The sequence below is a fragment of the Acipenser ruthenus genome, chromosome 22 (assembly GCF_902713425.1).
Source record: "Acipenser ruthenus chromosome 22, fAciRut3.2 maternal haplotype, whole genome shotgun sequence".
NCBI classification, from domain to species: domain Eukaryota; kingdom Metazoa; phylum Chordata; class Actinopteri; order Acipenseriformes; family Acipenseridae; genus Acipenser; species Acipenser ruthenus.
This window is the reverse complement of record NC_081210.1, coordinates 31,374,240-31,390,615: the sequence shown is the minus strand read 5'-3', so window position 1 is coordinate 31,390,615 and position 16,376 is coordinate 31,374,240. Positions and strand designations below refer to the sequence as shown.

Genomic DNA, 16,376 nt, shown 5'->3' with positions numbered 1-16,376 from the left:
ACTTCTGGAATATATGCGTGACCCGAAACCCGTGTGTGAAACACATGGAGCGTTCCTTCGCTCTCATGTATCCCAGACAGGACTCTGGTTACTAATGGAAACACCACTGCAGGCCAGGTTAGTGTACAAGGTGATAGACAGTAACTCTATTAAACACGAATACGTTGTTATGTAACAATACAGACAGGCACAGCTCCGAAGCAGTAGCGAGTGCAAAACGCACGGCGCAATTCAACGACGTCAGCGTAGCAAATCAAGCAGGATTTGATTCATTTAAATGAGTGCAACAGAAACGCACTAACTTTTACAATCAAGTGATAACAACTTCAAACAGGATCAAGGATAGAAGTGTAGCTAATTAGGATCGAGCTGCTTTACAGGCATTTTTAGTCGCTAAGATTCTTGTATTGTTAATGGTTAACCTCAATTAACAACTGGGAAATACTGGCGAAGTTTACTGTCTGTCTGGTCGCGTCTTTCTATCGCATGACGAAATATTTTTAATACAGCATGGCACTTAAAGGAATAGATTGAAACCGTTTCAACAGGCAGTCTGGAAGGCAGCCGCCTGGGTCCTATTTGATAGTAAGCTAGTGCTTTGCAGAGAACACACTAGAAATGTATTGGTTAATGTTTACAAGCAGAAGCATCGCTCCGGGCGTGAACTCTGCATTCCTAAAACATTTCAACACAGCCTCGGCCACGCAGTCGTCTAAAATGGTAAGGGTGTCTGTTGTTTTACTGTGATATTTCTAATCAGAATACCCATCCATTACAGTAGCATTGATCATACAATGAACCTACAAATAAGTTACAAAGTACACCTGAACTGCTACAACACCTAATAGCTGGGTAAGTTGTCTGCATTGGTAAACTCCTATTTAAAACACGTGCACATGTCTGATGTTTGATTGAAAAATGCACTCGCTGGCGCCACAGGTAAAGCGCAGGTAAGTCACAATACTGTAACGACGTCACCAAGGCTGCCAGCCGGCGTCTGCTTTTGATTATATTGTTGTTGTCTATGGTAACACCACCTCCTCGCTCACAGTCGTTTCGTTGTGACCTTTCTTCACTCTCTTTTTTTCCGGCCTGGAATAAACTGCATGCTCATATAATCCTTTCTGCTGTGAGATTCCAGGGTCACTGGAAACTTTGAGAGGTCTGCGTGAATGTAACAACGTCCTAATAACACGGCACCGCGGAAACACGTGGTGGATTCTGATACACTAGCATAAACACAATACATACTGCACTCGGTATCCATGGAAACCTTTTTGTTTTTCTTATGCACCGCAGTGTCCCAGTGTTTATTAAAATAGATCACTGAAACAGAATGTGTCCAGACTTTCCCTAACATAGAGAATAGCAATCTGTGTAGGATGGGTTATTTTGAGACGGGCTGATCCAGATTCCTACGTGCTTGTAAATTGAAAAAGGCAGATCCTGCAGACAGGTCTGAGGGTGAAGAACACACCCCCACGCACACGCAGCTGGTTTAAATACAGTTATCCTGTTGAAGCTCCAGAAGTCTAAAACAAACAGCTAAACATCACAAATGCACCATTCCCAGCACACTGTCACGGCTTAAATACTGTAAAAAGCACCCATTCCCAGCACACTGTCACGGCTTAAATACTGTAAAAAGCACCCATTCCCAGCACACTGTCACGGCTTAAATCCTTTAAAAAGTCTACAAAAAAATGTTTGTGCACCACTCGTACAGCGTATCTTCCTGTTGAAAGCATGTCCATCTTTGCTCCAGCTATTACGTTTTTCTCACTCTACTGTTTCATTTTAGTCTCTTTCATTACCATGGGGCTGCAGATGTGGGATGCTGTTTGAGTGTGTATTGATAATACAGTGTGCCGTGCGATCACATGCTGCACACACAGCTCCACGCTGTTAATACAGTGTGCAGTGTGATCACATGCTGCACACACAGCTCCACGCTGATAATACAGTGTGCTGTGCGATCACATGCTGCACACACAGCTCCACGCTGATAATACAGTGTGCTGTATGATCACATGCTGCACACACAGCTCCACGCTGATACAGTGTGCTGTGCGATCACATGCTGCACACACAGCCCCACGCTGATAATACAGTGTGCCGTGTGATCACATGCTGCACACACAGCTCCACGCTGATAATACAGTGTGCTGTATGATCACATGCTGCACACACAGCCCCACACTGACACTGAGAGTGGAAGTTTGAATACCATTCCTCACAGCTCTGTAGGGTGGAACTTTACAGTCTGGGAGCTGGGCGGCTCATCTGAATAAATGTGCAAACACCAAACACGTTTTAAACCAACATTTAAAGACAAGGTGATATACACACAGGATTCTCCATGGCCTGCAGGCTCCACTCCAGCTACACATTCAGATCAATTCTCCAATCCTTTGCTTTCAGTGCTATATTTTTTGAATAACTTGTAGTTCTGATTTGGTAGGCAGGGCAGGTTTGAAATACTGTCCTTGTTTCTGGGTGGATGGCTTTGTTACCGGTCATTACATTTCTACTAATTGGATGGATCCGATATTGTTAAATATCATTAAATGCACGGCTGTTCATGGAAACAGCTTGGTTTGGGCTGCTTGGGCCACCTTGTGGAGAGACTTGTTATGTGCAGGCAAGGGAAAGCTTTCAACTTGCAAAGCACAAGCTTGACTTATTTATTTTTTAAACGTATTGTATATTTTCTGTTGCAATTCTATTTTTTTTTAATTAAACCTGTGCATCATCAGCTGCATTTTTAAACTCCTGCACTGCAATCAGAAATCAGGATGTCTCGCACTGACACCAGCTCACAGGTAAACAAGTAACACGGAGACACAAGGAAACGATGATATGGTCTGTCAATGAACCAGTGATGTCTCATCTAGCTGAAAGGTCCTATACATCTTACACAAACTGGTCCATAGGTTTTTTTTTTGTTTTTTTTTTTCTTCCTGGGGCTGGTGAGAGCTAAATATCCAGGCTGGCTACACAGGGTTCTGTCCAATTAATGACAGCCTGCAGCTCCCTACAGCAGCAGCAGGGGGCGCAGTGGTAACTGCAGTCTTTGCAAGTTATTTAGTAAAAACCACTGCATTGTGTTCATTGCTCAGAAGGAGCTGGGATTTGAAAATGTGGAGCCCATACAAATTAATTGTGATGAGTGGAATGGACATTGATAGGCGAGCATGTGTTAGCTATATCATAGCGTGCAAAAGGGGTCTGTCTCTCACTCAGCTCAGCTCTTCCCTTTATTCTGTTGTTTCTCTAGGCTTCAGATTCCCATTGGCTTTCTCCTGCTGAAAGAGAGCAGTTTCTTCTGGAACTCAAAGCCACGGGCTGGGCGGAGGTAGAAGACAGAGATGCCCTTTACAAGGAGCTGAGCTTTAAGAGCTTCAACCAGGTACTGTGATGCACAAGAATCAGAATCAGACGACCGCCTGACAAATAAACCCACACAGACCCAGATTTCAAACTGTGCTGCACAGATCATTCAGCCACTTCTAGAAGGTTTGCCCTATAGAGTCCCCTGACATCCACACACGCACGCACACACACACACACACACACACACACACACACACACACACACAGCAGAAGCCCCGACCAGCTGTGTGTGGAATTTCCAAGGAGCACCTGTGACTTCAGCTCTGTATACACACACTAGGACCCCGCCTTCCTCCGCCGTTTGTCAGGTTTCTATCTGATGTATAACACGCCCGGGATTGCTTTATCCAGCTCCTTGGTTTCTTCAGTAAGTCCCTTGCGTTGTAGACTCACAGCAGACACCCAGCTGCTGTTACTTTTGATTGGTTTCCGAGAGGTCAGGAAGGAGCGGTCTGGCTGCGTTCACGTGGGAAGCAGCTGCATTCGTGGCACTCACGCTCTCGCGTGGGGGTCTTCACCGGCTCGGCAGGCTGATTGGGTACAGGTGTAGCCTAATTCAGCAGGGTGTGACCTGGGACTAACCAGGGCATCGCTTCATTGGAGTGAAGGAGGTTTGAGTGGAAGAGAGACTGCGTCTTCCAATATATATTACTGTCTGTGCAATGCTCTGATATTGTGATTACAGCTCTTTCCCTCAGAAAAGCAAGCATGCATATTCAAAGAGTATCCCGTTATCATGTGCTGTAAAATAGATTGCTTCCTGTTCACATCCCTAGAAATACATTCAAATAGTGATTCTGAAAACTACTGGGTCTGAAAAATATGTTTTTAATGGTAAGAACATACAGACATCCTTTCATAAAATTGATAAGCAAAGTGAAAATCTACAATTATTATTAGAATTGTATTATAAACCAATTACTCTTATCGATGCAAACAAACAGCCCTGCAAAACTTCATGAATCCATGCTGTCTAAGCAGACTGAAGCATGCTGTTGTATAAAAGAATATGAAAACATGTTTTATTTTGAAATGTGTATTTTTTATACATATAATAACTCCAGTGTGTTTTTATCTGGCTGTTTTGTACTTCACATGTTGCAGAACGATATTTAAAGTGCATGTTCAAGTCGATATTTAAAGTGCCTGTTTAAGTACATTTTTACAGCTGCACACCCTTCCTTGTTTAAATTGCGCACACTGGGGGGATGAGAATCCTAAACTATGCTATGATTTGTCAGAAGATACCATCTTGAATTTGGATTTTTCTTCAACATTTATAGACGCAAACGGCTGCTTCATCTAAATAAATCTGCTTCTTTTAGGTCAAAATCTCGAGGCCACTTCTCGGACATCCACTAATCCAGTGGTTAGTTGTTTTAGCCCGTGATGCGCTCTGCTTTTTACACTTCCTCATGTTTCATGTTGTGCACTCCACTCTGACCTCTCACATGGGCTCCTCTCACAGTGAAACTCTCCTTTTACTCCCTCCTGTCAAAGCAGATTAGCATGAGAAAGCGCAGAGGCTAGTTCGGCTGCAATTTGGGTTTCAATCAGATTGATTTCTTTCACAAACAATCAAATTAGCTAACCTGTTACATCTGCTTCAGAAACCACTAACAAGCGAGCAATCGCTGATGGCAGCTGGACATTCCATTTGGCAAGCTCACATTTTTCCAATTTTAAACTCTTGTATTTTCGCTTTTTTTTTTTGGTTTTAGTTTGGAAACATGTTGTTTTGCGGTGCCTTTACTGCAGGGGCTGGATGATTTCTATTTGCTAGTTCTCTCTGAAGCGATGGGCTCCTGCAGGAATTCGTACTAAGAGTCACAAATCCCCTTCAGGAAAACAAGACATGCAATTCCCTTCAAGTCCTCTTGGTGGCGCTTGTATTGTAGCTCTGGCGTTTCAAACGGCCAGGACAGCGTTTAAAGCTGTCTCGAGGGTTAGAAGCAGGAAGTGTAGTTTTGATTTTTTTTTTACGTGGTTCGACTATGACACATGAAATGCAGCACTGTATGTGGATCGCATACCTGATTACAGAGCTCAGACAAAACCAGCAGGAACTACTCCCGGCCAAGTGAAGTATGCTGCCTAATTGAAACCGTTTTTATGGAGTAAATTGAAATTCTTTGCTGTACAACATTTCTAATCGGTTTTGAATATTGAAATCCTTTCAGTGGAGCAGATATTGCTGATTTGCATCAACTGTTTCATGGCAGGACATTTCTGCATGTTCTGTTTCTAATGTACAATGCAGACGTTCACTTTTAACCAGTTCAGGTGGTTTCTTTTTTTCAGTGTATTTTTCCATGACTTGCTGAGTTCACTTGAAGGGGATGATGAGTTGTACTGTAATTGTAATGACTGTTTCTATCAGAAATGACAAAGCGATTCCACAGCGTTCTTTTCCACACGGTGCTTTCCTTGTGTGCTGTAATATCCCCACACCTCTGCTATCCATGATTCTTTATTAAATTCAGAGCTGTGGCTCCAGCGCTCGCAGAACTGCCTGCATGTCGTGTGGAGAGCGGATGGCAGCCACACAGGGTCCTTTACACCTTGTGCTCCGTCCTTCGGGTGAGTCCGAAAGCCCAGGTCCTATTGGACGTGACTCTGCAACAGCAGCAGTTGTGATGCATAGTTCACCCCCAAGTCTCTGTAAGTCGCTTTGGAGGAAAGAGTTTGCTAAATGACTAAGTAATAAAAGTTACAGCAACTGCTTCACATTGCTAAATGGCTGAGGCATCAGACGTGGCTTTGCTTGCTTTCTTCAAAGTTCTCATTCTGGGCTGACTTGTAAGTTGTCAGCATCTGTCTGAAAGCGATGGGTTACATGAAGGGCCCCTGTCAGTGTGCAGGTAGTGATGAGTGAATAGCAGCATCACACTGTCCCCATGACAGCAGTGCTGAATGTCAGGGAAAAGGATGCTCATTTATCCTGTGAAGGAGAGATGAGCACTTTCTCCAAATCCCCCCAAACGCACTCTTTCTAACTTTTCCCTGCCTTGTCCTGAGGGACCCCATCAAACAGACCTCTGGATGGAAGGGCTTGTTCTTCTCCTAGGATTTGTGCAGCTTACAGTTAAAGACAGAGAGAAGAAACAGTCAAGTAAGTTCCCTCCAGTGAGCTCAGGCTGAATGGGACTGCTTTAGAGAGGCCAGATGAACAGCGACCAGCCGCCCACTCACTTTCACAAGAGGGACTCCAGGCTGAAGTGCATTATCATCTACTGAGAACTCGCGAGAGTTTATATCTGGGTGCAAATCATACATGTTAGAGAGCCAGCAAGCAGACAGCGGGGCCCTGTAGATCTGTGTGGAATAGGACGGTATCTACCTCGTGCACACCTCTTGGGCCACCCTTTCGTAAGTCAGTATTAGGGAATCTATGATTAGTGCTAAACAGGGCCTGGGAAACTGTTTTCTGTCCTTACAGAAGTGTGTTTGAGGGGGCTGTGCAGTTGAGTTGGGCTCTGTGTTCAGAAGTGTGTGTGTGTGTTGGAGGGGGTTGTGCAGTTGGTGTATCTACATGCAGTTAGCCTTGGCATAGATTCCATCCTGCATAGTGGAAAACCAAGCCTAAACACAAGGCACATGTGTTTGAGAAGTTGTTTTCACCACAATGTGGGAATGCCACTCTGATGTGGAGTTGTGTCTGGTTCAGTGTTTTATGACAGTCGTATGTTAATAAGCAGAAATCCCCCTTCAGCAGTCAGAAGGGAAACACTTGTTTTGGCTGATCAGGTGTTTGTGATTACTGGCGGGTCTGTGTAATGTTACAGAGGCCTGACAGGATCTCAGTTACTTGTATAGCAGTGTGTCCCAGCAACAGAGGAGCAACAATTACTGTAACAGGGACAGTCTGTGTTTTCATAGCTGGGACTTGCACACACACACACACACACATATATATAGAGAGAGAGAGAGAGAGAGAGAGAGAGAGAGAGAGAGAGAGAGAGAGAGAGAGAGAGAGAGAGAGAGAGAGAGAGAGAGAGAGAGAGAGAGAGAGAGAGAGAGAGAGAGAGAGAGAGAGAGAGAGAGAGAGAGAGAGAGAGAGAGAGAGAGAGAGAGAGAGAGAGAGAGAGAGAGATCTGTAATATAATACCATTTTATTTATTTTATTTCACGTGAGTTACTTGCCCTGAAGTCTCTGAATGTTCGGTTAGGCATTACAATAAAAACATGCGATATATATTTACAAGTCCTAGATGACATGGATTGCAGTCAGTCATGTAAAGAAGTGTTTTCACTGTTTGCTTTGATGCTAGACAGGGTTAAGTGATCAGCTTGTAAAGGCTGACAATTGAATGTGCAACCCCCCCCCAGAAAGTGAAGCGCCAGCGTTCGGTGCAGCGCAGAGACCTGACACGTCTCACCACACACAGCTCCAGTAAAGAGGCTTCTAATTAGAATAACTCCATCAAATTAAAATTCCTCATCAATTACCCAGGCGTGTGGATGGGGTCTGTCTGGTGCTGCATTCTGACTACTGAGTTTCTGCATGGTGTGTTTGTGTGTGTCTCTCAGTGTGTGTGTCTCAGTGTGTTTGTCTCTCAGTGTGTGTGTGTGTGATTCACTATAATTGTCATTATTTTTAATCAAGGTTGAAGAAAAGCAGACCCACTCTAAAATTGGTGTGTGGGTCTCATTGCAGGAATACAGCAATTACTTGGTCAGGAGATCAGGAGAAGGCTGCTTTTGGTAACCAATTGGATTAAGTCACTGATCGTGTTACATACGAACCGAGAATCAAGCATTACATAAAATTCAAAAAGACAGACCTCATTATGACATATTAAGGGATAAACATCACTTCCTCTTGCAGTCATTGAGTTTAATAACGATTGAGCACGGGCATGTATTGGTACAGAAACATCGTGTTTCATTGGTTTAATTAGCAGAGGAAGTATTTAGTGCCTTAATTGAGATTGCAGTGGGGAATTGCTTTGAAATGGCTGGCACTTAGCGTCCCTCAGTGGGAGATTTGTTTCAGGGATTTCACTCATCTTTGTGCACAATTCAGATTGCTGTAATTCAGCTATGGATGGGACTGATTGGTAAGCGCATATTCTTGAAGTTTGTAGATTCCCTGCTTGGCCTGTGAGCGAAGCGCCTGCCTCCCCGTGAGGAAGAGCGCCTCCCCGTGCCCCGGTGAGGAAGAGCGCCTCCCCGTGAGGAAGAGCGCCTCCCCGTGCCCCGGTGAGGAAGAGCGCCTCCCCGTGAGGAAGAGCGCCTCCCCGTGCCCCCGTGAGGAAGAGCGCCTCCCCATGCCTTAGTGAGGAAGAGCGCCTCCCCGTGCCTTAGTGAGGAAGAGCGCCTCCCCGTGCCCTGGTGAGGAAGAGCGCCTCCCCGTGCCCCCGTGAGGAAGAGCGCCTCCCCGTGAGGAAGAGCGCCTCCCCGTGCCCCCGTGAGGAAGAATGCCTCCCCGTGAGGAAGAGCGCCTCCCCGTGCCCCGGTGAGGAAGAGCGCCTCCCCGTGAGGAAGAGCGCCTCCCCGTGCCCTGGTGAGGAAGAATGCCTCCCCGTGAGGAAGAGCGCCTCCCCGTGCCCCCGTGAGGAAGAATGCCTCCCCGTGAGGAAGAGCGCCTCCCCGTGCCCCGGTGAGGAAGAGCGCCTCCCCGTGCCCCCGTGAGGAAGAATGCCTCCCCGTGAGGAAGAGCGCCTCCCCGTGCCCCCGTGAGGAAGAATGCCTCCCCGTGAGGAAGAGCGCCTCCCCGTGCCCCGGTGAGGAAGAGCGCCTCCCCGTGAGGAAGAGCGCCTCCCCGTGCCCTGGTGAGGAAGAGTGCCTGCCCGTGCCCTGGTGAGGAAGAGTGCACACTGCGTTCTTCCATCTCCGCAGCATACGGGGCACTGCTCCAATGTAAAAGGCAGGTTCATGTGACACAACAACCAAGAAACCAGGGAGAGCCGGAAGGAGCCGCTGTCACAGACCACATCTTTATTATTACTGTGGTTTGATGTGTGCAGTGAATCATGGGGGGTACGCTTTCCACTGATGCAGTGATGCTCCTGTGGCGATCAGCACAAGCGAAGCAGCCTAGAAGAGTAATGATCGTTTCTTTCTTATCATTTAGGCTTTTGGATTCATGACCCGGGTGGCTTTACAGGCTGAGAAACTGAACCACCATCCCGAGTGGTTTAATGTGTACAACAAGGTAATGACATTCTCATGAAAACCATGCACAGCCCCTCCGGATAGTGAATCTCCAGTGATTCCAGGTCTCTGGTGTAGATTGCACCCCCACGTGACTCTGTCTGTATACATGTATGTCTGTGCTTGTAGACAGGGGTGGGAATAGACTGCGTAGGTGAGTGTTGAATACAGTGAGCTTTGTGCTGGCCTGGCAGCCCCCCATATTAATATTGAAAGGATGGAGAAGCACTCCTCTGCTAGCTTGCACTGTGCTTGTTCCAGATGGAAACACAACACTCTCTCTCTCTCTCTTTCTCTCTCTCTCTCTCACTAACAGTATGTGTTTCATTTAAACAGCAATACCTCAGAAGGCTTTCTCTTGATGGTTTTCTTGTGGAGTTTGAAGATGGTTGGCTCGCTGCGGGGCTTTACTGACTTCACTCTTTTCAATTTGGAGATTTATTTTTTATTTTAATTAATAAAAAGAAAAAGTAGCTGCAGAAGTGGACATCCTTTTTGGGTTCTTTTATTCTCAATTTCCTTTTACCCTGTGCTTCAGGAAAGGCCAGAATGAAACCCCCAAGCTGCAAATCAGTGTGGTTTTTTGTGGTTTTTTGAACGTACAGTTGATCTAAGCTCTGGCAGAAACTGCTGCTATTCTAGACCTTTAAAACTGCTGCTATTCTAGATCATTTAAAACTGCTGCTATTCTAGATCATTTAAAACTGCTGCTATTCTAGGTCATTTAAAACTGCTGCTATTCTAGACCTTTAAAACTGCTGCTATTCTAGATCCTTTAAAACTGCTGCTATTCTAGATCCTTTAAAACTGCTGCTATTCTAGATCATTTAAAACTGCTGCTATTCTAGATCATTTAAAACTGCTGCTATTCTAGATAATTTAAAACAGCTGCTATTCTAGATCCTTAAAGCATTTAAGGATTTTTCAAGCGTTCTTCAGATCTGTGGCCTGTTTGCTTTTCGAATCGACCCTGATTTTTAATAATTCAGGCTCCATGTGCTTTCTTTCCCTTTTCAGGTTCAGATAACACTGATAACACATGACTGTGGTGGACTGTCAAAAAGAGATGTGAAACTGGCTCAGTTCATTGACAAAGTGGCTCTGACCATGTAACCTGCAGTGTGTGGATGGCTGTGCAATGCTGCCACTTGGAGTCTGGTATTACTGGACCTACTCCCTCAGGACAATGGATACACGTTTATAGCGACTAGAAAGTTTCAGGACGGCTCCTCTTCAAGAAGCAGTAAAGCAGCAGCCCCTCCTTTGATCCAGAGGCACGCCTGTGCACATGCTGTGCTGAACACTGCACACTGAATGAGACGATCCTGGGGCTTTCAGAGGGGCGCTGTGGGGAGGTGATGCTTCTCGCTTACTGCTATTCAGGGCTGGAAACTATCATTTGTAATGCTAAATATACAAAATAAAAAAAGTTTTTTGGACACAATTTGGGTTCCCCGTTGTATTATTACACACTGTTATTGCTAGTGTTGATACAATAAGTCTTTTCTGTACGGTGCCTCTGTGGATGCGTTCTTTATATATATATATATATATATATATATATATATATATATATATATATATATATATATATATATACACACACCCACACACACACAGTGTGTTCTGTGGCTTGTTCAATACCCCCATGAATCTGTCCGTGCAGTGATTCAGATTTCACATTGATGTCATCATGTGCGTTGGGTTGTCAAGGTAACAGATGACAATGGAAGGCTCAGCAGATTGTGGATACTCTGCTCTGAAGATTCATGAAGAGGTTTTGATGCACCTTGAGAAGCACAGACTCATTTGGGGCATGAAGACCCTTGAGAAACACTGAAGGAGACATTTTTGTTGTTGTTGTTGAAGTGGTTGTTTACCTAAACTTGAGTTTCTTTTATTTGAACTTTACTTGAAGGAGCAGGAGCGGTTGCGATAGCGGTGTCAGAGGAGGAGAGACAGTTACACTAACATTGTTTAAAAAGACTTAAGAGCTTAGGAATAGGAACTACATGATTGGTGAAATGATGGTTGGTTGAAATCTTCTCCCATGCCCTGTAATACATGCAGGCGGCGAGGCTGTATTATCAGTGAATCTGCTTTTGATTCAAATGGATTGTAAACTAGATTAAATACACTGAGCACCACATTACCTCACAGCTTACTGGCCCTGTAAAGTATATACAGCAACAGAAAAAAAACTATGAAAGACCCCAGTGTTTCCAAGTAGTTTTACTGTTTAATATTCCTTCTGTGTATTTATTTGCTGCAAATACTTCTTTATTATGCTGTGCCGTGCATCCACGTGCTGTAGAGTGTGATAAACAGCGTTGCTCGGGGGGACTCGGCAGTGCTGTGATAAACAGCGTTGATCGAGGTGACTCGGCAGTGCTGTGATAAACAGCGTTGATCGAGGTGACTCGGCAGTGCTGTGATAAACAGCGTTGATCGAGGTGACTCGGCAGTGCTGTGATAAACAGCGTTGATCGAGGTGACTCGGCAGTGCTGTGATAAACAGCGTTGATCGAGGTGACTCGGCAGTGCTGTGATAAACAGCGTTGCTCGGGGGGACTCGGCAGTGCTGTGATAAACAGCGTTGATCGAGGTGACTCGGCAGTGCTGTGATAAACAGCGTTGATCGGGGGGACTCGGCAGTGCTGTGATAAACAGCGTTGATCGAGGTGACTCGGCAGTGCTGTGATAAACAGCGTTGATCGAGGTGACTCGGCAGTGCTGTGATAAACAGCGTTGCTCGAGGTGACTCGGCAGTGCTGTGATAAACAGCGTTGATCGAGGTGACTCGGCAGTGCTGTGATAAACAGCGTTGATCGAGGTGACTCGGCAGTGCTGTGATAAACAGCGTTGATCGAGGTGACTCGGCAGTGCTGTGATAAACAGCGTTGCTCGAGGTGACTCGGCAGTGCTGTGATAAACAGCGTTGATCGAGGTGACTCGGCAGTGCTGTGATAAACAGCGTTGCTCGAGGTGACTCGGCAGTGCTGTGATAAACAGCGTTGATCGAGGTGACTCGGCAGTGCTGTGATAAACAGCGTTGATCGAGGTGACTCGGCAGTGCTGTGATAAACAGCGTTGCTCGGAGGGACTCGGCAGTGCTGTGATAAACAGCGTTGATCGAGGTGACTCGGCAGTGCTGTGATAAACAGCGTTGATCGAGGTGACTCGGCAGTGCTGTGATAAACAGCGTTGATCGAGGTGACTCGGCAGTGCTGTGATAAACAGCGTTGATCGAGGTGACTCGGCAGTGCTGTGATAAACAGCGTTGCTCGGGGGGACTCGGCAGTGCTGTGATAAACAGCGTTGATCGAGGTGACTCGGCAGTGCTGTGATAAACAGCGTTGATCGGGGGGACTTGGCAGTGCTGTGATAAACAGCGTTGATCGAGGTGACTCGGCAGTGCTGTGATAAACAGCGTTGATCGAGGTGACTCGGCAGTGCTGTGATAAACAGCGTTGATCGAGGTGACTCGGCAGTGCTTTCTGTAGTGCTGTGATAAACAGCATTGCTCGGAGGGACTCGGCAGTGCTGTGATAAACAGCGTTGCTCGGAGGGACTAGGCAGTGCTGTGATAAACAGCGTTGATCGAGGTGACTCGGCAGTGCTGTGATAAACAGCATTGCTCGGAGGGACTCGGCAGTGCTGTGATAAACAGCGATGCTCGGAGGGACTCGGCAGTGCTGTGATAAACAGCGTTGCTCGGAGGGACTAGGCAGTGCTGTGATAAACAGCGTTGATCGAGGTGACTCGGCAGTGCTGTGATAAACAGCGTTGATCGAGGTGACTCGGCAGTGCTGTGATAAACAGCGTTGATCGAGGTGACTCGGCAGTGCTGTGATAAACAGCGTTGATCGAGGTGACTCGGCAGTGCTGTGATAAACAGCGTTGATCGAGGTGACTCGGCAGTGCTGTGATAAACAGCGTTGATCGAGGTGACTCGGCAGTGCTGTGATAAACAGCGTTGATCGAGGTGACTCGGCAGTGCTGTGATAAACAGCGTTGCTCGGAGGGACTCGGCAGTGCTGTGATAAACAGCGTTGCTCGGAGGGACTAGGCAGTGCTGTGATAAACAGCGTTGATCGAGGTGACTCGGCAGTGCTTTCTGTAGTGCTGTGATAAACAGCATTGCTCGGAGGGACTCGGCAGTGCTGTGATAAACAGCGTTGCTCGGAGGGACTCGGCAGTGCTGTGATAAACAGCGTTGCTCGGAGGGACTAGGCAGTGCTGTGATAAACAGCGTTGATCGAAGTGACTCGGCAGTGCTTTCTGTACGTGCTGTGGTAAACAGCATTGCTTGGGGGGACTCGGCAGTGCTTTCTGTAGCGCAGTTATAGATTGCTGGCAGGACTATCCCATCGCTAGGCAACCGTCCGACCCCTCAATCCGCTCTCATATCGGAGGAGGAGAAGTTTATAAATTAAAGATTAATAACCTTTGTTTATTTTCTATAGGTATAGGTGTATTCATCTCATGCTTATTATCAGTGTCTGAAATTGACCAACAAGACGAGACTAAATGACTATAAACAAATACATAAATAGAAATCTGTATGTGCTCGAAGCTACAGGAAGTGGTAACTCCAGAGACACTGAAATCTTACTCACTGGTGTAGTTTTGCTCTATAGGTCTCATTTTTATCTGGTTCACCCATTTGAAATACCCAATTCTAATCTGAATGCCACCTCATTGCTGTAACCTTTACCGATCAGGACTGAAGATTTTAGGACGCTGTATTGTGATGTCACAAAGCTGCTTTATGACCTCACAGCGCCACCCGATACCTTGTGGTAGTGGAGTTTCCAGAAGGGTGCGCATTCAAAGCCTGTGAGATCTGGAGATGGAACTGCACTCTGAGACTGAAGAAAGCACAACCACTCCCTTTTTTATTCCCGGGGGACACAGCCAGATAGCACTGAGGAGATTCTCGGACTGGAACACGGATGAGAGTCTGTCCACATCAAGAAAGAAAGTGTAAGGAACATACCAGTAACTGCTAACTTGTATTTGTATTCTTTAGCAGTTAAATAATGCACTCATTGTACATGAAACTTTGTTTTTGTGTTTATTGTAACCCATTATGTCAGATGGAAGATAATGAAAAGATCGCAATTTGGTCTTTGTTGCTACCCCATGCTGTGAAGGGTTAAGTTCATTAACTCTATGGTATTGGACCACAGCTGGGACAGCGGGCGTATTAAGTAACCGAGCGGCTCAGAGCGAGAATGTTGCCTTTCACTCAGATCCCCGATGGAATCTGCTCTGTAGCTCTGAGCTGCTCAGGGGCGGAGCTGAGAGGGTTCTGTCACTGAGCAGCACACTTCACACAGCCAGTGTATCTACCTGTGTGTCTTGTTTCTGATTGCATTCACTGTAAGTGTTAGGCACACTGTGTGACTCGGCGATTTGTTACAGGAGAAGAGATTTTGAATTCCATAACTATGTTACCAGAATTACCCAGAGATCCCTGTTCAACGGGGTAATCATGACAACCATTTTACTGAATGCGCTTTTCATGGCGCTGGAGACGGATTATGACCTTAAATACCGACTCTTTGGGTTCTTTGAGGTGAGTATCGAGCAGTAAAGTGGATTCACGGCACGGCCTTTTGAAACCTGTTTATATATATGTACAGAGTGCATGTGGAGGTAACCAGGTCAGGCTGTTTTGTGCAGATTGTGGACCAGCTCTTCCAGGCGATCTACACCATGGAGTTCCTGATGAAGGTGTATGTTGAGTGGAGGGGCTACTGGAAGAGTGGCTACAATGTGTTTGACGCCTTCATCCTCGCCCTCTCCTTCATCCCCATGTTCATGAACACGTCGGGGGCCAGTACCCGCTCTCTCAAGTCTCTGCGCATGATCCGAGCAGTCAGAACTCTGAGGATGCTGAAGACTGTGTCCTTCATCAGGGGCCTGCAGGTCATCCACAGCTCCATTGAGTAACAGTGCCAGTGTTCATTCTGCACTTCCATTGAGTAACAGTGCCAGTGTTCATTCTGCACTTCCATTGAGTAACAGTGCCAGTGTTCATTCTGCACTTCCATTGAGGCTTCATTGAGTAACAGTGCCAGTGTTCATTCTGCACTTCCATTGAGGCTTCATTGAGTAACAGTGTCAGTGTTCATTCTGCACTTCCATTGAGGCTTCATTGAGTAACAGTGCCAGTGTTCATTCTGCACTTCCATTGAGGCTTCATTGAGTAACAGTGTCAATGTTCATTTTGCACTTCCATTGAGGCTTCATTGAGTAACAGTGCCAGTGTTCATTCTGCACTTCCATTGAGGCTTCATTGAGTAACAGTGCCAGTGTTCATTCTGCACTTCCATTGAGGCTTCATTGAGTAACAGTGCCAGTGTTCATTCTGCACTTCCATTGAGGCTTCATTGAGTAACAGTGCCAGTGTTCATTCTGCACTTCCATTGAGTAACAGTGCCAGTGTTCATTCTGCACTTCCATTGAGGCTTCATTGAGTAACAGTGCCAGTGTTCATTCTGCACTTCCATTGAGGCTTCATTGAGTAACAGTGCCAGTGTTCATTCTGCACTTCCATTGAGGCTTCATTGAGTAACAGTGCCAGTGTTCATTCTGCACTTCCATTGAGTAACAGTGCCAGTGTTCATTCTGCACTTCCATTGAGTAACAGTGCCAGTGTTCATTCTGCACTTCCATTGAGTAACAGTGCCAGTGTTCATTCTGCACTTCCATTGAGGCTTCATTGAGTAACAGTGCCAGTGTTCATTCTGCACTTCCATTGAGGCTTCATTGAGTAACAGTGCCAGTGTTCATTCTGCACTTCCATTGAGTAACAGTGC

At 46.0% G+C, this 16,376-nt stretch overlaps 2 protein-coding genes across 3 annotated transcripts; both read left to right on the top strand.

Annotated features, from left to right (window-relative positions):
• The first annotated feature begins 227 nt into the window (after positions 1-227).
• Positions 228-10,993, top strand: LOC117973697 (pterin-4-alpha-carbinolamine dehydratase 2-like). Of its 2 annotated transcripts, XM_058996569.1 has the most exons (4): positions 250-720; positions 3,278-3,409; positions 9,470-9,550; positions 10,567-10,993. In XM_058996569.1, exons 1-4 carry the CDS (start codon positions 619-621, stop codon positions 10,660-10,662), a joined length of 411 nt encoding a protein of 136 aa, XP_058852552.1. In that variant the 5' UTR covers positions 250-618; the 3' UTR covers positions 10,663-10,993. The 2 variants fall into 2 exon arrangements, with proteins under 2 accessions (XP_058852553.1, XP_058852552.1); XM_058996570.1 differs by lacking the exon at positions 9,470-9,550 and having other exon boundaries at positions 228-720.
• A 2,543-nt stretch (positions 10,994-13,536) lies between these two features.
• LOC131699504 (cation channel sperm-associated protein 3-like) lies at positions 13,537-15,630 on the top strand. The gene has a single exon (XM_058996568.1). The coding sequence runs from the start codon at positions 15,190-15,192 to the stop codon at positions 15,505-15,507; it is 318 nt and encodes a 105-aa protein (XP_058852551.1). The 5' UTR covers positions 13,537-15,189; the 3' UTR covers positions 15,508-15,630.
• Positions 15,631-16,376: the final 746 nt, after the last annotated feature.

What these genes read in the sequence shown, in the direction of transcription:
- LOC117973697 (XM_058996569.1), top strand. Translation starts at nt 619, where the DNA reads ATGTATTGGTTAATGTTTACAAGCAGAAGCATCGCTCCGGGCGTGAAC. An exon ending in CCACGCAGTCGTCTAAAATG is followed by an intron (nt 721 to 3,277) that starts GTAAGGGTGTCT and finishes TTGTTTCTCTAG; the next exon opens with GCTTCAGATTCCCATTGGCT. An exon ending in GCTTTAAGAGCTTCAACCAG is followed by an intron (nt 3,410 to 9,469) that starts GTACTGTGATGC and finishes CTTATCATTTAG; the next exon opens with GCTTTTGGATTCATGACCCG.
- LOC131699504 (XM_058996568.1), top strand. Translation starts at nt 15,190, where the DNA reads ATGTACAGAGTGCATGTGGAGGTAACCAGGTCAGGCTGTTTTGTGCAG.